The sequence below is a fragment of the Ursus arctos genome, unplaced genomic scaffold, assembly GCF_023065955.2.
Source record: "Ursus arctos isolate Adak ecotype North America unplaced genomic scaffold, UrsArc2.0 scaffold_24, whole genome shotgun sequence".
Taxonomy (NCBI): Eukaryota; Metazoa; Chordata; class Mammalia; order Carnivora; family Ursidae; genus Ursus; species Ursus arctos.
In genome coordinates, this window is record NW_026622919.1 from 7,693,737 (window position 1) to 7,718,858 (window position 25,122).

The 25,122-nt window shown below is 49.4% G+C and overlaps 2 protein-coding genes across 4 annotated transcripts in view; one reads left to right on the plus strand and one right to left on the minus strand.

The window, feature by feature from the left end:
• The window catches only part of SLC39A11 (solute carrier family 39 member 11), a 565,309-nt gene that overhangs the window by 1,635 nt on the left and 538,552 nt on the right, over nucleotides 1–25,122 (plus strand). The gene's annotated exons all lie outside the window — the stretch shown is intronic.
• On the minus strand, nucleotides 17,899–24,247 carry SSTR2 (somatostatin receptor 2). The gene is made up of 2 exons (XM_026512330.4): nucleotides 24,053–24,247; nucleotides 17,899–20,047 (listed from the first exon to the last, which is right to left on the minus strand). The coding sequence occupies exon 2, from the start codon at nucleotides 19,954–19,956 to the stop codon at nucleotides 18,847–18,849; it is 1,110 nt and encodes a 369-aa protein (XP_026368115.1). The 5' UTR covers nucleotides 19,957–20,047; nucleotides 24,053–24,247; the 3' UTR covers nucleotides 17,899–18,846.

Here is a 25,122-nt window from a genome sequence, read left to right on the forward strand (position 1 = left end):
GGATTTACTCAGTATAATTGTCAAAGCCCGTACACAAAATTAACTAATTTGGTATACACATCAGCCTTGCAAAGTCACTAGGAATATTTCTATTCGTGCATATTCCATGCAAAAACCCAGAGAAGCTTATTTGCCCACCTGAGTTGCATAGCTAATTGAGGGATGGGATCTCACTGAGATTTTTGAATTCCTGGCTTGTGCCTTTACTGGTTTGTCACGCAACTTCCCACAGACTCAAAACACTCCATGGTGCTAGGTCTGCAATTTGCTGTCATGTCGTTTGCATTCCGTAGGGGATATTTTACTGATGTTAGCTGCCCAGCATCTGTGGAATGTCTTTTCTGTATTTGGGGAAATCACCTCTGTGTGACAAGATCTTTTCCAGGGACCCCTTACAGCTATGGCGCAAGCTTGGGGGCCTGGGCTTGGCTAATCAGCCAACTGCTTGGGACTTTCAATGGAGAGCCAGTGATGTCAGGAAGCAGCAGGGGCACTGAATCCAGCCGGAGCTCCCAGCTGCCTGTGCTGGCGGTGCTGCTGGTGGCAGCTATGGGTGACCATAGTGAGAGGCCCCTCATCAGAACTGATTGCCCGGTGGCCTGCTTTGATTGGGTTCTGAATGTTTTCGCTTCCCTTTGTCCCTGTCTCCTGAGCCTGGTTCTCCAGCTTTCCCAGAGATTACATGAGCTGTCCAGTATCTTACTGATAAGTTTCATTTCTTTGAAAATCAAAATCAGTTTTGGTTGCTTACCCTAGAGTCCCTAACTGACACACCCTTCTGAGTTTCCAGCCACTTAAGAGTTTGGCTGATGCCTGTCTAGCAGTAAGAGGGAGGCATGTCGAGCGATCAGTTTTGGTGGGGGGCCTGGGGTTTGTATGAGGGCGCTTGTACCGTGCACTCACCTGTCATCTCAGGGAGAGAAAAGGCCAGCTGGCCACAGACGTCTCCCCTGCGGGGTGTGTTCTGAAACCAGAGCTTCCCCTCTGCTTCCCCAGCCAAGTTCTTCTGGCTGCCCTGAAGATGCCACTGTTGCTCTTCTGCGTGCAGAACTGAGCGCTTAACAGAGGCTGTTACCAAACCTTTCTGCACTGGAAACTGGGCGCTGGAAAGGCTCCGGGGGCTGGAGGTAATGTGTCTATGACTTTGTCTCCTGCTCCTTTCCCTTCTGCATCAAGGTCCTGCATCCCCTTCCTCTTCTATGGTTTGTTTTTGTTTTGTTTTGTTCTCTGTCTGGCCCTCTCAGAACCAGGGTGGGGGCCAAGAGCTTCAGCAGCCAGACAAGGCAAGTGCTGGGGACAGAGGGGCAGAGATGAGAAACTAGTCCTTCTTGTTTTCCTCCAGGGGGTGCATGAGCAAAGGCACTTCAGAGCTTTATCGCCATCATTTTGTTTTGGTTTAAGGAGGAGTGCCGGGACTTGCGTGTGGGGGACGGGGAGGATGTCTTGGTGTCATTTTCTTCTTTTTACCTTAAAACTTCAGGGGTAGAAGACATCCAGTGTTAACATTCAAGAGATTATATTTAGATCATCCTGGGCTTCTGAGTTGAAACCCAGGCATTCTGCCAGTTATAATAACTGTAATTTTGAGCCCCATCTAGGCACTTTGCATATGTTGCCTTTGATCCTAACAATAATCCTACAGCGTAGGTGGTCTTATGCGCGTTTGATAGGTAAAGTCAGGTTCGGCAGAACCAAGTAACCTGCCTGAGATTACACAGTTAGTTAGCAGCCAAGCCTGTCTACACATCCTGGTCAGCCTGACTCTAAAGTCCTTGATCTTTCTACTTTGTCACATCATTAGCTTCAAAGAAAATTTTAGAACATCAAGAGACAGGTGGGCCAAACAATTCTGACCAACATTCAGACGGTTCCCACACTGCTTCCTACTTTCTGCAATTATCTCGGCAGTTTGGGACCTGAGCTGGAGCGTGATTTGGGGGCACGTGACACCTGCCAGGGTGGTCAGGCCTGGTCGCCAAGTGTCTGTGTGCTGGAGTGCTCATTTTCAAAACTGGGAACTTGTCCTGACACGTTTGCCTTCTCTGGGCCCATTGGCATTCTGGTTTCATTCAGACTGTTGAGGGGACAGCTTTGTTCTTATTTTTTTTTAATAGAAATGTGGAAATCAAGGCAACATAATGCCGAAAATAGAAGCGTTCGTAACTGGTCTTTGCAGAGACCACACGTTCTCCTTCCCTTATGTGATATGTGGTCTAGCATCTGGGAAGGGGTCCCAGAGACCTTGGCTCCCAGGCTGAGTCAATAAATATTTGCATGATGAGCAAAAAGCATCATGCATACACGTCACAGAATCACAGAGTATCGGCTCAAAGGGTGTGTTGGAAAAGGCGAAAGGATCTTCTGCCATCAATTACCTAATAGTCAAAACACCAAAGGCAGTGAGATGGTTCTCACCCATATCACAGCCTCCTCACGAACTTGTTTCAGTCCTTCTCCTTTGACGTACGGTGGCCTCAGATCAGGCAGATCCGTGTTCCATCGGAAGAGTGAACCTGCAGAAGACTCACCCCGGGACTCCCCCCCAACCATGATGTTGGAGGGAGGGGCAGCCCCTCACAGAGCTGGGATGGGATGGGGCCGGGCACACCTGGAGAAGAGAGGACAAGTGGAAGAAGCAAGCTTATACTAGAAGAGGCAAAAGGGAGAAAAAAAGAAAAGGAACGGCAGCAACAGCAGATTAACGGGGAGGGGAGGAAAGATAGGGGAATTGGATGCTGCAAAGGGCAGACCCTGTCGGTAAAAGGAACACCAGAGGCCAGACGGAAGCTTGGACTCCGCACCGCCGCCTGGTGGGATTCAGACGTTGGGTGTTTGCTCTGGGTCCAGATGCCAGTGGGATAAAGAGAGCCTAATGCAGCCGTCCTGATGTCTTATCTTCAGAGCCCCGTTCATCCGCTGTGTCTGCTGGGGCTGACATTTGTGGTCGGAGGGGTGGTTATTTGACTTAACTGTTTGCAGATTCCTGAGACTCTGCCTTGGACAAATAGCCAGGCAGGCCTCACCGCTGATGAAAGGAGCCTGAACGTCTGGGATACACATATTCTCCATACCTTGATTGAAAAAAAAAAAAAAAAAGGTGGCAGAGAGGTGATGGAAAGTTCATGCTGCACAGGTGATGTCCTGAATTCGTGTGTTGTCGAACAGTTACCGTGTTCACCAGCTCTGTGCTACATGCTGTGGAGAAGACAAAAGACATTTGATTAACAGTCGGTGACTCTGTAACAGGCTCGGACCTCTTTCCAAGTCCCATACGTTGTCTTTTCCCTTCGCTGCCGTTCCAGCCTAGCGGCTGAGCCTTTCCTGGCTGTATTGAGAAAATCGCAGTAATCAGACACGAATGTCCTCCTGGGAAATCTGCAGCATCTGCCAGCCTGCTTGAATACCTACTTAGTTCCTCTACCTGCTCTCTTGTTAGAGCAGTGTTCCTGCTCCCTTGACCTCTCCACTTGACCTCTGGATCTCCCTTCCCACCTCTCAGAGGCTTCACTTCCTTCTCTGCTGTATAATTTTCCCCCCCTCAGCCAGATCATTGCCATCATAAGCCCCTCCTGCTTTTCAAAAGTTCATGTTAGGCCCCTTTGCTTTTAAGAAAGACCTCCCTTGGAATCTATTTTCTCTAACCGAAAGAATTTGAAGAGGATTTTCACTTTTATGAAAAACAGGCGAAAAGCGCAAACAGTGTGCAGCGTCGGTTTTGCAGAAGCCAGGTCCCGCCCGATAGAGGCAGCACCCCAAAGCAGCGAGGGGGCGCCCAGCCCCTTCCCCCAAGCACGCTCAGCATCCCAGCATCCGACTGCCACAGCTCTGAACTGAGTTTGTGAGCATCCAGGCTGTATCTCCACCGGTTTTGTGTGTCCGTTACCAAGATGTGTCCCAAAGTATCAGAAAAGACTAAGGTGATTTTTTGGGTATGGGAGCACTCAAAATTTCTCCCATATGAATTAATGGTAATTGCTTCTTTGCAGCATTTTGGCTTCTGAAAGGTTCTGTAGGAACGCTTGACTTTCAGATGGCAGGTAAAACCTGATCTTAACAATATTCTCTGGTGTCTCCCGTCTTAAAAACTTGCTCTGTTGTTTGCACACCTCCTTTCCGCCCCTGTCCATCTTTCCTTTCTGCATCAGGACGGATGTCTCCAGGCCCTTCTGGTTCTCTTTTTTCCCCAGCTCCGCCCATCAGGGCTTCTCATATCACCTCCCCATCCAGTAAAAGCCAGGAAGACCATCTCACCAGCTTCAGCCGCTTCTCAGTTTCTGGGCCTTTCTGCATAGCTGACCTGCCCCTGTGGACAGTGTTTCCTCTTGGCTCCTGCGACAAGCCCCAAGGCCTTCCCTCCTACCTCACGGAGCACTTCTCCATCATGTTTGCTGGCTTCTCTTCCTGTTCTTGACTTCTGATCCCTGATGGGTCCAGGCTGGAGCCCTAGCACCCGTCCCTTCTTGGTCTGCATTCCCTGTCCAGGTGAGCCCCTCCTGCCCTGTGGCCCTAAGAGTTAGAGGGTCACTGTAGCGGTGGAAATGCAGAGCAAGGAACGGTGTCTGCAGGTGATGCCTGCATTTGTGACTCCAGCCTGAGCTCCTGCAATACCCCAGGCTGATCTCAAGCTTCACACGTCCCCAGTAATAACTCTCTGCCTGCCACCCATCCTGCACTCTCCCCCAGGGCATCTCCATCTCAGGAAATGGCACCACCCAGTTATTCATGGCTAGAGACCTAGAATCATCCTTGACATCCCCACCCCACCTACTTACAAGTCCTACAGACTCTTCTTCCTCGAAAGTAAGGGTTGATGAACTTTTGCTAGCAAAAACCAGAGTCAGTGGGCTTTGCACGCTCTATGGCCTCTGTCACCATTCAACAAGGCAACCATTGCAGGGGATCAGGACTAGACAGGATGTAAATGAATGGGCATGGCCGTGTTCCAATAACACTTTATTTATAAAAGCAGGCAGAGGGGCCATCTTTGGTCTGTGGACCATAGCTTGCTCATCCCTGATCTACAATAGATCCCTATGCTTCGTGTCCACCCACTGTCCATCCTAGTGCCTCCCCTGCTTCAAACCTCTGATGGTTTCCTGCCCCTTGGGGGCAGAGGCACACTCCCATCGAAGACCACCAAGTCCCTGCATGACCTCACCTTTCCCAGCCGTCTACTCCTACTTCACCCACCTTCCTTCTGTTTCATAAACAAGGTGTGGCGCACTTCTCCCTAAGGTCTCCACTCAGGCTGTTTCCTTTTCTTTTAAATTTATTTTAATTTTTTTTTTTTAGAGAAAGAGTGTGGGCAAGGTGGGGGAGGGCAGAGGGAGAGAGAGAATCTCAAGCAGGTTCCATGCTCAGCATGGAGCCTGACGTGGGGCTCGATCTCAGCACCCTGAGATCATGACCTGAGCCAAAATCAAGAGTAGGATGTTCAACTGACTGAGCCACCCAGGAGCCCCCTCTGGCTGTTTCTTTTACCAGATATTCACATGGGGGTCACTGCCTCTGAGAAGCCCACCTAGGCTGCCCCATCTAAAGTAGGAAGAGCTGACATTGATCCGGGGCTCGCTGTATGTCAGCCACTGTTACAGACTCTGAATATGAACGAACTACCTTATTTCATGCTCACAGTTCGCCGAATTCACAAATCCCTCCGAACTAGATCCAGTTCTTATTTTTACTTTATCGAGGAGGAAGTTGGGGCCGAGGGAGATTATATAATTCGCCCCAAGTCACTTAGGAGGTAGCAGAGCTGAGATATAAACCAGACTGTCTGGTTCTGGGGCATATGTGCTTAACCGCCTGTCTTTACCGTCCATGTATTTTCATCAGAGCATCTGTTACTATATTGAGACTTCGTGTTCCCTTATTTGTTATATTTGTTTGTTGAGTGTCTCCCTTACAGCAAGGAGGGGAGACTTGGTCTTTCATCTCACTGAATTCCCAGCTTCCAGAACACTGTCTGGCAACACAGTAGACACTCACAATGTTTTTAGTGCACGGATAATCATTTAACTTTGTAATAGACTATTGGTTTGCTAACAAATCAGCAAATATTCAAAGTACACCTTACCTTAGAATCCCTATGAAAGAAATAAAATAATCAGCTTTACTCAAATTTCAGAGGTGTGGAATGAATTCATCTTCTGATCAGCCCTCCCCTCTCCTCCAAATTATGCGAATTCTTTGCATTTTCGAAGGTTACTTGTGGAATTAGGGAAAAAAACCAACAACTCCTGTCCACCTTCACCATCTTGTTCCATTATGTTGGTGCTTCGGGGCTGTGTGTGAGTGTGTTCACACAGGTCGATACCCTAGGACAGTGATACCGGGGGTTAGCAGAAGTTCAAGGAGAGGCGGTCACTGCCGACCTGGTTGAAGGTCTTCAGCTTGAAGACGCAGATCTGTAAGAGAAGCTGTTCTAGGACAATACCGCTGCCCTCGCCTCACCTAGAAAAGAGCGGGAGCCTCCCAGGCACGCACAGGGGCCACCTGAGAATATCCGGCTGCGATAATACAGTTTGGTGGGATGCTTCCCTCTTGGATACAGCACACCTGAAGGAATAGCTCGGGAGGAAGCAGTTTCTAGTCTGCTTTTCCGTGGGATGAGCCAGTGGCAGGATCGTGCCCTGTCTTGGGATTCACTCAACCTAAAATCTAAGTATCAGCGGACGTCAGCTCAGGACATGTCCATTTCAGGGAAAGCAGGCCTCTGGGGACGCTGCAGAGAGGTAGGAGGAGGAGCTGTGTTTGCAGAAAGCGGTGCTGGGCTCTACCTCTCCTGGGTTGGGGTGCGTGTTTGTGTGGTGTTTTGTTTATGTCCTACCAGGAAAGAGATTCGTCAGCCCTGCTTGGCCCAAGACTGGATGATAAGACTCTGGCTCTGTAGACACAAGAAAATGCGGAGTTCGGGTGTTTGCAAATATAGTTTAGGAGCACGTGCAAACAGCTGGTTAATATGTATCGAATAGCCAGGTTGGTTTTTTAATATGCTTTTGGTGTAGGTGGGGGTAGGGGAAGAGCATCCTACTTGACTTTGACATTTGAGAAGTTGTGTACAGATGAATTGATACCTTCCACAGAGAGACCATAAAATTGTATTCTGAAGCAGGAGTGCCCCAAGCAGAGTTAAATCTTTGGGAGCTGACCACCCGGAATACTCTGTGGGTGGAACTCAAACCCTGGACCCCTTTTGCACCATCTAAGCCATCTGATGGTTATTTTCTGAAAATCCCGTTTATCCTCTTAGGAATTCGAGAGTGCTGCTAACACTGGAAGGCCCCCAGGGCCCCTCGGCTGCACCCGTACCTAAGGCGACAGTGTTCCTGAGCTCCCTTCAGCTATGCCAGTAGAGCGTGGGCAGCTTTGAGATGCTGGGGTCTCTGGGGCTGGCCCATGCATGGGAGTGCTGGGGACTCCCCTTGTGCCTCCTCCCTGCCGCCCCGTCCGTCTGTCCATCCGTGCTCTGTGCCCCTCTCTGCTCTGTGCCCTGAGGCGGGCCTCTGTGCACTGCCTCCCTTGGCTCTCTTACCCTCTGGCTCGGGTTGAGCTCAGCCATGGGAGGAGATCAGAGGGATCCACGGTGACGCTGGCCCTGGCTGAGTATGCTTTACAGCTACAGCTCCCATAGAGTCACACCGTCCCCGTGGCTGCGGCTCTCACGGCCCCAGTAACATCATCCCCTCCCTTGTCCCTTCAGCTCGAGGGCTGGTAAAGGTTTCCACCTGTACAGAGTGTCCGGGCGCCTCATCCGTCTCTTGCTGATGCCCTTACGCCCACCCACACCTCTGTACATGGTTCCTTCTTTACATTCATTTTAGTTAACCCCCTTTGAGTGCGCCATCTGTTTCCAGCTGGACCTAAGAGTGACACAGATGGTTACAGACCCGGGATTAGTGGCACGATCCTCTCCTTCTGGCTAGCAGCAGGCCCCAGGCCGACCATGGTCTCACACTGGAGGAAAAACAAAGAATGAGCTCAGCAATTTCTGACATGCCACAAACTGCTAAGTTTCTAGAATGTTTCGGCAACAGGAGGCTCTGTTTAGGGAGGTGGGAACTTACATCCCCGGTCCGATCTGGAGGAGACCAAAGTTTAGTTAGGCTTGGCAGGAGAGGAAAGCCCCTTCTGCAGAAAGGAACACCCCGTGTAGATAGGAAGCGTGCACACCTTATCGGCAGACACATAATGCATTTACTTTCCTGCCCTGGACCGGCTTTCATCTTGCATCACGTGGTTGGTGGGCTCAGTGCCCACTACGCTCTCCACTAATGGCAGGATGACGATAGTTTAATATTAGCCAATTTGGAAAATGGTCAGTTGTTTAACAACCAAAAAGTTTCTGGTCTTTTTTTTTTTTTTTTTTTTTTGCTGTGATTGAAGGTGAGGGAAACCTAATATTTACTGGGTACCTCTGTGTGCCTGATAATGTGACAAATTGTTCAAAATATTTTTCTTTCACCCAGTCTCTTACACAACTCTGCGCGGTTTGTGGTGTTATCCCTGTTTTGCGGACAAGGAAGCGTGGGCTGGGGAAGGTCGGGCATGTCTCGTGGGTAGAAGTGCGATGCGGCAGAGCGGTTCAGAGTGCCCGTTTGGGCAAGGGATGCAAGTTCGCCACGCCTCGGCTTCCTCGTCTGTCGAGTGGGCATTAGCTCCTGGGGGAACTGAATGAGATGACCCCTAGAAAGTGCCCAGCGCAGAGACTGGTCCGCCGTGAGCTCTCCAAATGTTAGCTCGCTTTCTTTTCTGGTGTCAGCAGATTTGTAGCTGAGACCCCGTTTTCAGCCCCTAGAAATTCTCATTATGTTTTGATTTTGAATGAATGAAAAGAAGATGAGAAGGTGAAAAATGTTCTTTGGCCTAATTTTAAAACGCTTGAGGTCTCCCTGTCATCGCGTCTGCCATCAGCAGGAACAGGCACATCCTCCCGGCACGTTGAGAGCACCCCTGTCCCTGCGTGCTTTACCGTGACCTAGCCATGCTCTCCCAGCTCGGCTCCAGAATCTGGAAGCCATCCCCTCGGCTCATGAAGGATCAGTCTGCAGACCAAGTGGGACTTAGCAGTGGCTGTCTATTTTTAAAATGTTGTTTTTCTTTTGCTACCAAATGATTGCTAAAACATCTAGAAAACATCTTGTAGGGTTTTCATGGGGCTTAGAATTAAAAAATATATATATATATCTCCTAAAGTTTCCAGGGTCAGTGTTTCAGGAAACCTGGAAAGTGTGGGTTATCTCGTGACCTAGGACCGTGGCCCATTTCCCTGAACGTGTAGTCTTTTTTCAGAGGTAGATGGGAGCAGAGGTGAGTTCACACAGGTGGCCTAGTGAACAAACTTCAGTCTGAGTCCCTTTGGTGGAGAGTATGATTTCATGGGAAGGTAGTTTATAGAACAGTACACTTGCAAAAAAAAAAAAAAGTCACTAAAAAACAATGTTTTCTTCTGGCTTTCTAGCATACACAGTCAGTTATAACAGCAAAGAGAGAGGCCAGTTTATCTGACATACAGAGAAATGCACACATTCACAGAGATAGAGCTTCTCTGAAGGCAAAGGCAGTTTTAGCAATTTCTTCTCAATACCGGACATGCAGGAATGACATGTTAAGAAGAGTAACCACATTCACAATACCCCAGGAATAATAAAAATAGCTTGCGTGCACATCTATTCTTGACATATTAAAACCATCTATCACATCACGGCATTGACACTGTTTTTGCAGTCGGGGGCTGCTAAAGGCTTTTTTGGATGTTCCCTGGTTTCCTTGTGTCCAGAGCGTGGAAGGAGAAAGAAAACTCCGTAAAGCCTTCACAGCCGTGGTAGGAGGGGGCCCGAAGGCTCGGATTTCTGGACCTCCACCACCCTCAGGAAGGGGGATGGCAACAACGTCAGCCCCGCTCAGAAGAGCAGAGAGGGGGAAGTGCAGTGTGAGTGCCCGTGTAGGACGAGTTTTCAGTCTCCTGTGAGAATGATTGATGTACTGTTTGTAAAAACCCTCTGTCGTTTACTGGTGAGTGACAGCGAGGGAGTGACGGACAGATTAGGGCACACGGAGTAAGTCTACATTCGGAAAGATGCCACACACCTTAAACTGCCGTTGAACACGTTGTCACAGTCAACTCCGTACTCTGCTCTTTCTTACTGACGTGGCCCTCAGGCTGTTGGAAAGTGGAATGGAGATTTTTTTTTTTTTTTTTGTCTACTGGAGAAAAGGCTTCCAAATCATTCTGGAGAGTCCGATTGTCTGCTTTTGCTTGCTATCGGAGAGGGTGAGCGTGGAGGCTGCTCACGGCATTTGGTTGTGGGGCCGGGCTGGCTGATTTCCTCCTCCAAACTGATGGGTAAGCAGCCTCCATTCGCTGGTGGTTCTCACTAGGAGCTGTTTTCTCCTGTTCAGCTGTGCAGTGGACAGCTTCTGTCTGAGGCCAGGCCACGGCCAGAAGCCGGGACGGACAGGGGCAAGAGTGAGGCCCGGCTCTGCATTAGCCCCCCGTGGGATTAAAGGCCTTTGCTGTCTAGTTCCTTCAAAATCTGTTCTCACGTTCTCACGTTGTGAAAACTAAGGTGTGCCTTTGTTTAAAGGTGGCATTGTGGACTTGTCAAGAGAAGGCATTTTTAAGATTTCAATGTATGTATATATTTCAATAAACATTAGCGAACATTGTTTTGAAAGACAGATGGAAGAAACAGCTAAAGCACAGGAACTCTGATGAGCTGGATTTTTCCAGTGTGAGACTCCTGCTTAAAGGCGCCCCGTCTCCTATGTTGACACTACCCGAGTATCTCCGGGCCTCAGCTGACTGGGTGGTCTGGAAGGCGAAGCCCACCTCCGACGTGAGGTTTTCGCTGCAGACGCAGTCTGACACTTCAGTGCCCTGCTTTGGTTCTTCTCCAGCACTGAGGGTTGACTTCATTGATCCTGGAGGCAGTTAAAGAAGTCTGTGAAATCCCAAACCCTCTAAAAACCCATTTCCGTGCTGACCCAACAGCCTAGAACCTTGTTGCTGACGACTGAGCAGATTTTGCATCTGCTCTGTTGGACTAGAAATGTTCTGTTTAAGGTTGAGGAGGAATGGGTTTCCTCAGCTGCAAAGACCACTCCCAGCAGAGCCACATGGAGCATGGCTGAGGATACAATGCTGTCACCTTCCGGCCGACAGGCCCTTTAGAGTGAGGAGAACGCAAAAGGTGGTCACGACAAGGTGCAGAGGAGAGGAAAAATGAACCACCTGTGGTCTGTTGCCCCCCTGAGCAAGCCTGATAAATACCACGGTGCCCATCCGCCTGGGAGTTTGGAAGAGAGATTTGGGAGACTAATCTGCAAAAAAGCGTTTAAGCCGAAGCCAAACAGAGTGAGTCTTTGTCCAGTCTGAGTCTTTGCTCCAGAAGTGTCTGGATTACAGATGGGAGGCACAGCTCTCTTCCCCATCACATACCGGCAGGTACTTAAAAAGCACACGAAAGGAGCTGACGTAGATATCCCGAACCCTGGAAATGCCCTGTAGCAGGAGGATGGGCAAGGGGGAGACTTCTTTTATGTTGGAGAGCCTCTTTGTGGAGGTGCGCTCATGCCTGAGGGAGAGAACTGAAGTTCATTTTCTTGGTGGCCAAGCATCTCCGCTTCCCCCAAACTGCCCAACCTCAGATTTGTATTAAGAAGCATGGGGGCACAGAGCTATTGTAATAATCAAAACAGTATGGTAATGGCATAAAAACAGACCCATAGATCAGCCGAAGAGCATAGGGAGCCCACAGATAAACCCATGTCTATATGGTCAACTAACCTATGACAAAAGAGCCAAGAACAGACAATGGGGAAAGGACAATCTCTTCAATACACGGTGTTTGGAAAACTGGACAGCTACATGCAAAAAAAAAAAAAAAAAAAGAAAGAAAGAAAGAAAGAAAGGAAAAAGAAAAAGAAAGAAAGAAAAATTGGACCTCTGTCTTACACCATGCACAAAAACCAACTCAAAATGGATTAAAGAGCTAAAAGTAAGACCTGAAACCATAAAACTCCTAGAAGAAAACATAGGCAGTAAGCTCCTTGACATTGGTCTTGGCAATGATTTTTTTAAAAAAGGTTTTATTTATTTGAGAGAGAGGATAGAGAGAGCAAGAGCAGGGGGAGGGAGAAGCAGACTCCGCTTTGAGCAGGGCTCCATCCCAGGGCCCTGAGATCATGACCGGATCCGAAGGTAGACACTTAATGACTGAGCCACCCAGGCGCCCCTTGGCAATGATTTTTTTGGATTTGACACCCAAAGCAAAGGCAACAAAAGCAAAAATAAACAACTGGGACTACATGAAGCTAAAAAGCTGCTACAGACCAAAGAGCAAAGTGAAACAGCAGCCTACTGACAGGGAGAAAACATTTGCAAATCATATGTTTGATAGGAGGTTAGCATCCAAAGTAGATAAAAAACTCATACAACTTAATAATAACAAAAATTTGGTTTAAAAAAAATGGGCACACTATCTATCTGAATAGATATTTCTCCAGAGAAGACCTAGAGAGAGCCAGCAGGTCCATGAAAAGATGCTCAACATCACTCATCATCAGGGAAATGCAAATCGAAACCACGATGAGATATCACCTCATACCTGTCAGAATGGCTCTTATCCACAAGGCAAGAAAGAAATGTTGGCGAGGATGTGGAGAAAAGAGAACCCTTCTGCACTGTCGGTAGGAATGTCAATTGGGGCAGCCCCTTGGAAAACAGTATGGTGGTTCCTCAAAAAATTAAAAATAGAACTACCCTGTGATCCAGCTGTCTCACTTCTGGGCATTTATCCATCCAAAGGAAATGAAAACAGGTTCTCAAAGTGGTATCTGCACCCCCATGTTCATGGCAGCATTATTTATGATAGCCAAGAAAGAATGAAATCTTGCCATTTGTGACAGCATGGACGGCTCTCGAGGGCATTATGCTAACTGAAATAAATCAGAGAAAGATAAGTGCGATATGATTTCACTTATATATGGAGCCTAAAACAAAAACCCCCACAAATCCAAGCTCATAGATACAGATGACAGATGGGTGGTGGTTAGAGGTGGGACATGGGGAAGGGGCGGTGGTGGGCAAAATGGACAAAGGGGCTAAGTACAGATTTCCAGTTATAAAGTCAGTCAGTCAAGGGGATGTAAGGTACATCATGGCCACTAATAATGCTGTATTGCTTATTTGAAAGTTGCTGAGAGTAAATCTTAAAAGTTCTCCTCACAGGAAAAAGAAAATTCTAGAGCTATGGATGGTGACGGGTGTTCAGTGGACTTGCTGCAGTGATCATCCCACAGTGTGTGCAGCTATCAAAGCGTCATGGTGTGCACCTGAAACGAACATCATGTGGTTAGACCTCAGTTAGACCTCAGTGGGAGAGAAAAAAAAAAACAAAACAGCACGGGGGGGGGGCGGGGAGAAATGTCTGTTAGAATCTGTCCTCAGTGAGAATCCATTTGAAAATTATTTTGAGTGATTTTTCTCCAAAGAAATTGTGTGCTTTTTCTCATGCAAAACTATTGCTGTTAGCAGAACACGTGCTTCCAGTTGGTTAACCGGTGGGGATGAATGGTAGTTTTGCCAACTCTACCTTTTTTTTTTTTTTTAACGGAGGTGGCCCGTTATTTGCAGGGACAGACAGCAGAGTGGGGCCAGGAATGCAGTCAATGATCAGGCATGGAGTGTTCTGCATGAAAAATTGGCTTATACACAAGGCCCCCCCCCATTTAAAAAAGAAAGGAAGGAAAAAGAAAGAGTGTATATCCCTAGACCTTCAACGAGTTAGTCAAATTATAGTTCTGTCCCTCCACCGAAAGTCCCGGAGAATCTCTGCGTCGGAAGTCTTGCCTACAAGACATAGAAGGCATATCGCATGTGAGCACATGTGTGTCACGGTGTGTACCATGCACACAAACGAATGTGTGTGCCACACGTGTGCTCCATGGTGTCGCCTGTGTGTCCTACATCGCGGGGTGTGTGGGCCTGGGAGCAGAAAGCAGAGCGAGCCTTGGGAGACCGTCCCCTTGTCCTGAGAAGTAGGATGTTGGGGAGCGTTGAGAAAACAACCAAGCCTTGGTTATAAGAGAACCGCTTGGGTTTCTTGTGAAAAATAATACCCATGAGGAAATATAGCCGCCCCCTCAGTAATGGCCGCACTCCCTTGCCTGGGGGGGGGGAACCTCCATGGGAACTGGTACCCCAGCCATCTGCGAGGAAGGGGGGAGCACGGCCCAGGAGTGGCCTTGCTGCTCCTTCCAGGTGCCTGCTGGGTCGACAGGTGGTCCGGTAGAGCTGACCTGGTGCGTTTATGGGTGGTCGGGTAGAGCTGACCGTCGGGCTTCCTCTTGTGAGCCTAGCAATTTCCCTCTGGGCCCCTGTTCTGGCTACTTTGCAACCTGATCTTTGTAAAGATCTGGGACAACTGTGTCTCCCCCGGAGTCCAGGGCTAAAGCTGTCTGACTGGGGTGTTCCACAGCTCAGCTGCCTTTCTTTCTTCAGTGACTGCCCTGTAAGGGACCTGCTCTGTGGCTTAAGCAATCCGAGGCCCCGGTCCCTGAATAATGGCAGTGCGCGACGCTGTGGGATGCCGTTTCAGATTTCAGGGAGCCACCTACCCTCACCAGACACCAGTATCCTGGCCAAGAGGTCTTCTTCTCTCCCTCATCTGTCCCCTCAAGAATGCCAGGAAAAGAGGGATGAAAAGTGAAAGCATCTCCCCTTCCTCTCCACGCACCTGAGGTTGGGTCTGTGTGATCCGTCTCATGCTGAAAATCTCTGTCCGATGGGAGGCAGACGTCCACGGAACCCAGTGAGCAGGCCACAGCGTTCCATTTAGTATGACGCTCACTTTTAATCTCAGGGGAATCGGTAGTTTTATATTCAGCTTGGTTAGGTCTTGGCTAATATTTAACTCTGTTTTGAAGCCCAGCCCAGATCCATACAACCTGACACATCTAAGGGGGAAAAACTAGGTGATCAGCCTGCGTCTGGTCACCGCGGAGTTAAAGGAAGCGCGGTGGCCGGTGGGGGTGGGGGGTGTGAACACTCGTCCCTTGCTGTCCCCAACCCTGACGGTCTGCTAACTTGTGTAATGGACCCACGAAAGCTTTTCGGCTGTTAAATAGAATATAATCCCTGGCGCTGACTTTCCAGATGAACGGCTAGAGAAAAAAAATTTGAGACTCTGCCTATGGGACTATTCTAAGAAATCCACATATGAGAAGGGGAACAACCCGTTTAGGTGAAGGTTTGCTCCGATAGAACATTTGGTAGGAAATTTGGTGCTTCTGAATCTGGCAAAAGTGGGGGTCAGACAAGTGACCAAGTATAAATTATAACTTACAAAGCTCAAATGCTTGGCTTGCCACCTATGGTGATTTATATGATGCCATATGGTCCAGAAACACTAATGGGACCCCCAACCATATATGGAGCCCTTTAGGGGTTCTCTTGCCACATTCCTTCACTTCTGCCTTCCGTCCTGACTTAGCTGTCTCGACTGAACAGTCACACGTGGAGCTGATTGGGAACACGTATCCCGACAGACATTCCTTCCTACCTCTCAATGACCAGACTGTACACTTTTCCGGCACAGGGCTCCTATCTAGCCAGCAACACTTGTATTCTGCCACGGAGAGGAGGTTAAATCTGTGTAAGCAAACGGACTCCGGTTCACGGCCAGCTCTGGAAGTCCCACGCACCAGCCCACATTTTCCTCTCTGCATACCATTTGTGATAGATAAATAAATCCATGCAAAAATAAAAGGAGGTATAGTTTGAAAATGAGACTATAGGAAAAGCTGTGACCCTCAGTGCCTGCAGTAAAATCCCACACTATTACTTAATGAAAGGTCGGCGACAAGCTCCGCTCAGGACTTCCTAGCAGCCACAACTAATGAAGAGTAATGATTCCTCCTCCTCCTCTTCTTCCACCTCTGCTTCCTGTCTCCTCCTCCTCTTCCTTCTTCCAAAAACAAAGGAAGGAAATGCAGTGTCCTTCTATCCCCCAGTGTCCCTCTCCTTGTCCGCCTAGACTGTCCCAAGCTATGGCACGAACTCCACCAAAGTTTCAACTCCACGTTCCATATTCAACTCTCCGTGTTACTGAAACACAAACTGACGTCATTCAACACAGGCCACAATGTCACATTCTCCTCCTGATGCCTCTCTTGCCAGATCCACTTAGGTTTAACCAGCTCTTAACTACCCGTGCTAACGGGTAGGTTTAAATAGTAGCTCGTGTAATCCAGATGACCGGCTGCCCTCAAATCAGTGGAGGGGCCTTACTTTTTGTTCTCTCCCGGCATCCAGCAGATTCATGTTCATAATTACATGTTGAGTCAAGGTGCAGCTTGCATTTTGGAATTAAAATTGTGTTCACATTTAAGTTAAAATGTTTACTCCTTTTGGAAGAACGAAAACCACCAGAGAGCAAGCTATCCCTGAAAGAGATATTTCAAAAGGTGGAGAATTCCTTTTCAGAGAGTAGCAACCTGCTGGCTGATTTGGACCAAATTACGGCTTCAGTCTTAAAGGCCCCTTAGAATGATCACCGTGCTGTTAAGCAGCGACCGTATACCTGGATATGCATTTTGTTTGAAGACTTTGGATGGCTGCCGTGGGCCGTGGCCTCCTTGGAGGCTGTCTCTGATTGCAGGAGCCTGAGTGCTACACAGTCTGTCTTCCCTGAAATTATTTCCATCTGTTCTTGGTCCCTTGGAATCACTTCCCTAAGTAAAAAATGAGCCTTTATTCAAAGACCCTGGAACATTTCATATTATTAGTAATGGTAATATTGGGTTTAAAGCATTTCCTTCCAAATCTTTGCTTGTTTTTATGGAGGGGGGTAAGCGCAGTCACCTTCTATCCGTCGTGGCTGCTAGGACGTCCCGAGCAGAACTTACAGCTGACCTTTCCTTCAGTCATAGTGGGAGGTTGTACTGTGGGCACTTTCGGGTCACAGCTTTCCTAGAGTCTCATCTTATAATTGTACCTCTTTTAATTTTTGCACGGATTTATTTATCTATCATAATATTACCGAACACATTTTCCTGGGCCTCGATAAGTACTTTTGGGAACGAGGTGGCGTGAATAATATGGACAGAATGAAGGCAGCCCATTAACAGCGACCGCCACAGGTGGAGTTCTTAGTCATTCTGTCAAACGGCCCTTGCTCAAGGAGCCAGGAGAGGAAAGCTCATTTTTCCGGCCACATCTATACATGAGACACTAAGAGTGCGGCTTTCCTCAAAACCCAGAGATGATGGCATCCTCACAAACACCCGACTGTATATTACTTCAGACCCTGGTGATTGGTGAAATGGGCATCATCTCTTACTAATGGGTTGTAGGTGAGCTCATCTACCATTTCAGGGACAGAAAAATGTCATTGATGGTGTGAGGTGCCTGTCTAGTATGCCTGTGCGTGAGGTACAGCTCAGAGAGCCCGTGGCATTAAAGGTGGATGTTTAATGTGTCTACTGGGCGAGGAAGGTGGTACAGGTGTACCTACGAGGGACGGGACTCTCCGACACTCCTCCTCGTGCACCTGCTACGTGCTACACATTGCTGGGCTGGCACACGTGCCTGTGTGTTAGGAACAGGGTCCTCAGGTCTTTAGTACACTGTGAATTTTCTTTTTTTAGTGCCTAGCTTTGTATCCACTCCTTAAAAACAAAAAATTATAGAGGAGTCATTGAACTATATTTCCATTTTCTTTCATTAGGAAGCCAAGTCTGGCATTTTTTAAAAAAAGAATTTCATGGTTTCTTATAAAAGTGTAATTTTGCTTTATTCTTACTCATTTATTTTCATGGTGGGGAAAATAAAATGCTTTCCCCACGAGAATCACAGTCCATTTTTTTTTTTTTTTTTTTGCCTTTTGTGTCGGTGATTTCCTCTACTCTCCCCATCCATGGCTCCCTAAGAAAGACTAAAGCAAATTAAGGAGAAAAAAAATGCAATCGTATAACAAAGCAGACTTTGTTTTGATAAATACAATAATCGATGACCCCAACCATTTATGTCCTTTTGAGGAAATGAATAATTCTTTGATTATATCCAAGAAGAGAAAACACATGAATTTGTGTTCTGGGTCCTCAACTCTCTTTTCCCTCTTCCTTCTTACTTTGATCTAACTTGCCTGAAATTAGTAAGGCCAATTCGCAGGGGCAGAGGTGGGTTTGAGAGACTGGAAGCTTTAAGGAAACCTCTTTAAGAAAAAGAATACAAAAATATCTTACTTTTACAAATTTTTTTTTTTTTAAACGTGTGGTCATGTGAAAATACTGCCCAAGCATGAGAGATCCCTGAAGCTTAAACTTTATTGGCTTCATGGCAAGTCCATTTCTGCAGGTACCACATTGTAATAAACGTCCACCTATACTAGGCATACTTCAATTTGCTACTTGTGTACTTTTGAACACAGGAAACATAGGTAATGACTATACAGGGGCTAGCGAGGAGTAGAATAGAGAAGTATAAATGTAAGACCACAAGGTTACATATTAGGTTTTAAACACATAGATAAACTTTTCTATTTTTGTTGAGCTTCACCACTTCTACAGATCATACCCAGGCATGATCTCTTCTTCTCCTGACTTGGAATCATCTGCCTGCATTTAAATATTCACTTTAAGGGGAGGGGGGGTGTAATCAATTTAATACATTATCATTCACTCAGATAAGCCGGCTCAAACACTGTTCTCTGATTGGACTCATGCTGAGCAATTCCCTATTCTAGAAGCCAGGTGTGATGGGTGGGAGGAAGGAGAGGGGTGGGGGCAGGGAGCACATGCCACTTGGCAGAGCTTGGCGTGTTATTTATTTATTTTTCAGGCAGTTCAGATACTGGTCTGGAGGTCTCCATTGAGGAGGGTCCTCTGGGTCTCCGTGGTCTCATTCAGCCGGGATTTGTCCTGCTTACTGTCACTCCGTTCCCCGTCATCTGTGCCGCTCACCTTGACCAAGCAGAGGACATTCTGGAAGCTCTTCTTGAAGTTGTCAGACAAGAAGGCATACAGGATAGGGTTGGCGCAGCTGTTAGCATAAGTGAGGACCACCACAAAGTCAAACATGCCTTTAAGGGCTGGGGTGGGACTGATGGCCACCGAGACGGAGGAGACATTGAAGATGTAGAAGGGAAGCCAGCAGAAAATGAACACAGCCACCACTATGGACACCATCCGTGTGACCTTCTTCTCAGACTTTTTCCTCTTGGAGGAACCCACACGGATTCCAGAGGACTTCACCTTGATGATAATGAACAGGTAGCAAAGACAAATGATGGCGAGGGGCACCAGGAACCCCAGGATGAAGGTGTAGATAATGAACCCCGTGTACCATGCCCCAGATTCACCTGGCCAGTTGATGGTACAGCTGCTTCTCCCCCACTGGTTGCTCCGAAGCCCAGCATATATCATGATAGGCAAGATGACCAGCAGGGAGACTCCCCACACGGCCACATTGACCATCTTGGCCGTTCGGGGTCTCCTCCACTTGGCCGACTTGATGGGGTGGACCACAGCCAGGTATCGATCGATGCTCATGACGGTCAAGCAGAAAATGCTGGTGAACTGATTGATGCCATCCACGGTCATGACCACCCGGCAAATGGCCTTGCCAAAGGGCCAGTGGACCAGAGCCACCTGCATGGCCAGGAAGGGCAGACCCAACATGAAGAGCTCATCTGCGATGGCCAGGTTGAGGATGTAAATGTTGGTGATGGTCTTCATCTTGGCATAGCGGAGGATGACATAAATGACAAGTGTGTTGCCACACAATCCAATGATGCAGACCACAAAATAGATGAACGTGAGGACTGCATTGCTGGTCAGATCATAGTATGGTTCTGTCTGGTTTGAGCTGTTGGCCGCCACCACAGAGCCATCGAGGTCAAATGGAGGGGAAAGCCAAGTGCGGCTCTCGTTGAGTAGCTCATACTCCATATCCATGGCTGCCTTACACCCTTAGGCTAGTCCCAGCCAGCCAGAGATCTTATTCTCACCTTAATGTGTCCTGGAGACAAAGGGTCCACTGTGACATCTGCAAGGAAGAAAGGAAGATGGGCCCATCAGTCAGAGGCTACTTATGCTTTCACCAGCCTTCCGTGTTTCTGGTTTACCCTCTCAGACAGACTCTTCCGTTGACAATGTGTTATCTTTCTGCCTCAGTGTTAGAGCTACCAGCCCATTCTCATCAGTGTGCAGACTTTTTGAGTTGTTTTTCCAACAGGGGGGAAGGGTTTGGGTTAAGTCATCATAGTTTATCTTGTCATCTTTGGTGACGCACATGTGGGAGATGGCTGTGGCTGCAAAAACAAACAAACAAACAAAAAAACCCCGGAACAAAAAACACCCCACCCCCAAAACAAAAACAAAGCCCGTACTTTGATTCCTAAGAAATTGACTGGTCCAGACTGTACAAAGGCAGAGCGTGAAGTCCAGCCCTGACTCAGAGGGATCTGACACCGGCATTCCTGGCCTGCTCCCCGTGAGGACATCGCTGACTTGTCGACTGCTTTGGAGTCTTTCCATTCTGAAAACCCCAGAGTGGAAAAATCCCAGACTTTAGAGGTAAAACAAACCAGGATTCCACCAGGAAGCCCACGTGACCTCATGCCAGGCACTTAACCACCCCGACTCTCATTGGTTAAAATGGTGGTGCCCAGAAGGTTAAGGGATGAAATGTATGTGGAAGCACCTAGCATTGTCCTGGGCTCATAATCAGGACTCAACAAGTCTTATTTTTCCCCCTTTTCTCCTCTACCGTCTCATTTATTTGTAATCTACTGAAAGCTGCCCATAGAATGAACAAATGTATGGTCCTAAATATTAAAAAATAAAAATCTGGCTTGCTTTTATATTTAAAACGCATGATTTATTTTATTTTTTTTTCTTCTGTTTTCGTTTCTCCAATACCCAGTGCTTGACCTCCACATGCCTCAGAGAGTCCCTCGGGGGGATGCTGCTTCAGAACGCTCATCTTCTAACACTCCAGAGGATTTGCCTGGGATCCCCCGATGAAGGAGGAAAACAGGAGCCAGGCGTGAGAGAGTCAGGCTCATTCACAGAAGTGAATTCCAAATGCGAAGTAACTCATTCACACTCATCCCCTTGATCTTCCCAACCGTCCTATGAAGTGGGATCACCGTCCCCATTTTACAGATGAGAAACCAAGGCTTAGGGAGTTTAAGTAATTTGCTCCCATTCCGTGTATATAACTGGCGGAGCTGAGATTTAAACACAGGACACCCGACCCTTCTGCACTTTCCACAGCATCCTATCTGCTGCTCAGTGGGCTGGAAAACAAGTGACTGATAATTGGGCTTTGGTTTAAAACAGCTGACTCGTTTTACCATCATGCTGGGAAAGTAATTGTAACACTACCGGCTTGGCCTAAGATCTAAAACAATAGCTCATCACATAAGTAAATGATTTGTCTACTGTCATGCAAAAGCCAGCGCTGGGGGCTTCTTTGTTCTGCACACCGGGGATCCAGGCTTGAAGGAGACACGGCTGGGGTGCCCTCTAGGAGGTGAGAATTTAGGAGGGGAGACAGGCAGAGGAAGCCAGCTCATCTAGGGTGTGAATTGCATGGAGAAATGAACACAGGGCTTGAGGATGCCTTCCTTTCCTGGAGGATTCAGGGGAGGCTTTGGAAGAGGAATGTTTGGGCTGGGTCTTGAATATATGAAGAGTGAAGCAGGGAGGGCAGGAAGGAGGTGATTCCAGTAAGAGAGAAGATGGTAATGGGGTGGTGTGCTCAGCACACAGAGGGAATAATTCACTTGGTGGAGACATTTCTCCTGAGCCGGGCACTTTCCCCGGGGCCTGAGTGAAGACTGCAGATTGCTCCTTTATGCTTGGCAAGACTGCTAATTAGCTAGGGGGCACTTCCCCAGCAACAAGTACTCGAAGATCCTTGCCCACCTTTGCCTCTGATTCCTTCTGCACTGCCAGGCGCATTGTTTATCTTCTCTGTGCTAATTTCCCTGCCAGACAACTGTCTGTAAAGTGGGGTCTGGGCTTTGTGGCTGACCTTTCTGCTAAGTACTTTGGGGACCCAGGATTTAAGTTCTGCATTGGGTAAAAAGCATAAACCGGCAGCTATCAAAAAGTGGTAAAGATACCATTTTTTGGTATCCATGGATTAATGTGGGTTGTTTCCACTATTTTTCTAACTGTCTTATCGGTACTTTAATTCTACAGACCCAGAATCCTATTGAAGCTGCCTGTACTGGAGTGTACATTAATCACTAGCATTTCCAGGGTCGCGTCTATGTAACATGCAAGCTCACACTCCAGTGTCTGGGTGAGTGTGAAGACCCCTGGGTGGCAGAAGCTCTATCTAGAGCTTTCGGAGGTATAGGGATGTTGATGGTGCAGGTGAGGGAGAGTCAACTTCTGACCTCTTGCCCTAACTCTGCCTTGTTGGCTGGAGTCTCAGTGAGCGGCATGGAATTGCATGGGGTCAATGCTTCTCTAAAGAGGCTGAGAAGCAGGAATAAACAGCGGGCCGAGCTCGGGGAAGGTGGCAGAGGAGGTAAGCTGCGGAGCCAGCCCAGAGTGCGGAGGCTCCTCCAGGGAAGAAATGAGCTTAAATCACGGTGACTCTGATTCCGTTAACAACGAAGTCTGCCGCCTGAGGTCTCCCAGGGACTTTTGCTTCATTTGGGTCCCAGTGAAAGTGGAGCCCAATGCCCGGCAATCAATACTTGTTGGATTGTGGTTCGATTAAACGCACAAGGAGGTTTGGTTTTCTGCTTTTGCTTTATTTTTCCAGCCTAAGAGTTACAGACCCTGGAAATGGCTGGTTGTTGGTGTCCTCTGAGACTGAGTCTGGGCTGTGTTGGAGAGGAGGGTGACAATGGTCTGGAGCATCCCTTCCTTTTCCCAGAGCCTAAGAATTGAGCGTGGGGATGGGGACTGGGCATCAGGAACGGGTGTGAAATCCTGTTCGCCTTCAGCTTTTCCTTTCTCCCCAGCATTCCACCTCCGCATCACCCCCCCACCCCATTCATTCCCCACCGTCACTTCTCCAGTGGCCTGTTAAACCCAGTAGGTCTCAGCCCCACCTGCGGGAGAGACAATAGCCAGGTGTGGGCCAGCGTGGCGCTAGAGCGCCCCAGAAAAGCCCCAGCCTCGCTGGCAAAGGGCATAGGGGAGAGGTGAGACTCTGGGCAGCCCATTCGGTTCCCCGGGACGGGCACAGAAAATCCTCATCACTCAACTCGATGGCTCTCAGATCCAAGGGTTTCCTAAAGAATTTCCTATTTCCAGGAGTACGATGGGGGGGATTAAAGATGGTCGTGCCAGCACCCCAGTTTCTAAACGCTGAGAGGGGGTGGTGAGACATCAGGGATGGCTGGGAGAGGGGAACAGCCGCTTGGGCACTTGGCCAGCGCCTCGGGCGCGGGCCACTCAGGGATTTGGTCTTTCCAAACATAGGCAAACTGTCCTCTCCTTCTGGGTGCTGGGGGAGCGGACCCTAGACCATCTCCCAGGCCGGGAAAGGAAGAACAGAGAAGCGCTCCCTTTTCTCTGCTCCGCCGCCTGCCCCTCACAGGCTCCGATCTCGGATCTCGGGATGCAAGCCCCGCAGAAGCCCGAGCAGGGACACCCCCGTCCCCGCCCCAGCAGACTCGCTCTCCTCCCCTGGAGGCTCTTTTGCAGGTGGCTGGGAGAGAAGTTGTCCCTGTCGCAGCTACCACCTGGACGAGTCGGCTGGGGGACGAGGACTGGACAAGGGCGCATGCCACCCACACCAGCATGCCGTGGTTCGGACACGTCCGTTCCTGCACACACGACCCACAGCCCCCACTCACGCCGGACAGCCGCTGTCGTTCATTGCCACAAAAATCACCCCCCAAAAGGCACAGGGCAGAGAACCACGCACCCGGACCTACTCTTGGGCACACCGAGGTGCGCACCACCATGCAGCGCAGATGCACCCAGGTGCCCAAGTGCGTCTCCTTTTCTCTCTCTCACACACAGACACACCCGCGCGCGCGCACACACACATACACACACACTCTCCCACACGCCTCACCTTTGCTTTTCCGCTGCAATCCGCTAGCTTGGCTCGCCCGCACCCAGCGACCGTCCCCAATCCAGCCCGGCGTCCAGGAGCGCAGCAGCTTGACTGGCACCTGGCGCTCGTCGTCCAGCGCTGCCGGCTCCCGCCTGCCCCTCGAGCCGCCCGGAGCCCGAAGGGCCCGCAGACCCCCGGCGCCAAGCGCGGACTGGGGCTCGGGACGCCGGTGGCCGAGCGAGCGCGTGCGCGCGCGGGTGGCTGCGTCGCCGGGACTGGCCCCGCGGAGCCCCGGCCCCTCGGCACATTTCCCCACGCCCCCCCCCCGGGTTACGTCACAGCAGCCTCGCTCCGCCCGCCGGTCCGTAGGAGGACCGGGCTGAGCCGCGTGGAGAATCCGCCGGGGGCTGCGGGCGGAGCTAGCGGGCGGCGCTCACGGGCGGCAGGGGCGTGAAGGGTCGGCGATCTTGGCCGCCCCTACACTCACACTCCTGGCAGGGACACGCGCTGCTTTCCCTCTTACTGGTTTCACAGAATCGTTTGTGTTTCATCCAGCATATCCCAGGCAGCTGGGGTGGCGGCCCGGGGGACCCAGACTCGCGCCAGGACCCCTGCCATCTCCTCCGTCAGACAAGTTGGCAAAGCTGTGTCTGCCGTTGGTCGTCCCAGGGCGCAGGGCTAGGGGGAGGGCAGGGAGGAAATGGGTTTGGGGAAAGCACTTCTCAATGCAGTGGCCGGCACCCCTCCCCGCCCGCCCAGTGAGCGAGGGGGCACACGGGTTCCAGAATTCGGTTCAAGGAGCCGCCAGAGGCTCAGCAGAGCGGCGACTCCTGCCCTCTCCCAAATGTCCGTGCTCAGAGGTGCAGCGACCGTACAGCCAGTCACCAGGCTTTGTAAGCCTGCTGTTGGTCCGCACCTGCTGGTGCGACTCAGCTCAGCTCCCCTGCTGCGTGCTGTGTGCGAAGGGGGACACGCAGGCAGTGGGAGCTGAACCGCCCCAGTTAAAGCGATTTCATTTTTGACTGCGATGATTCAGCCTCTGTTCCAAATAGATTAATAAGTCATAATCCTGCAGCCTCTCCTTCCTC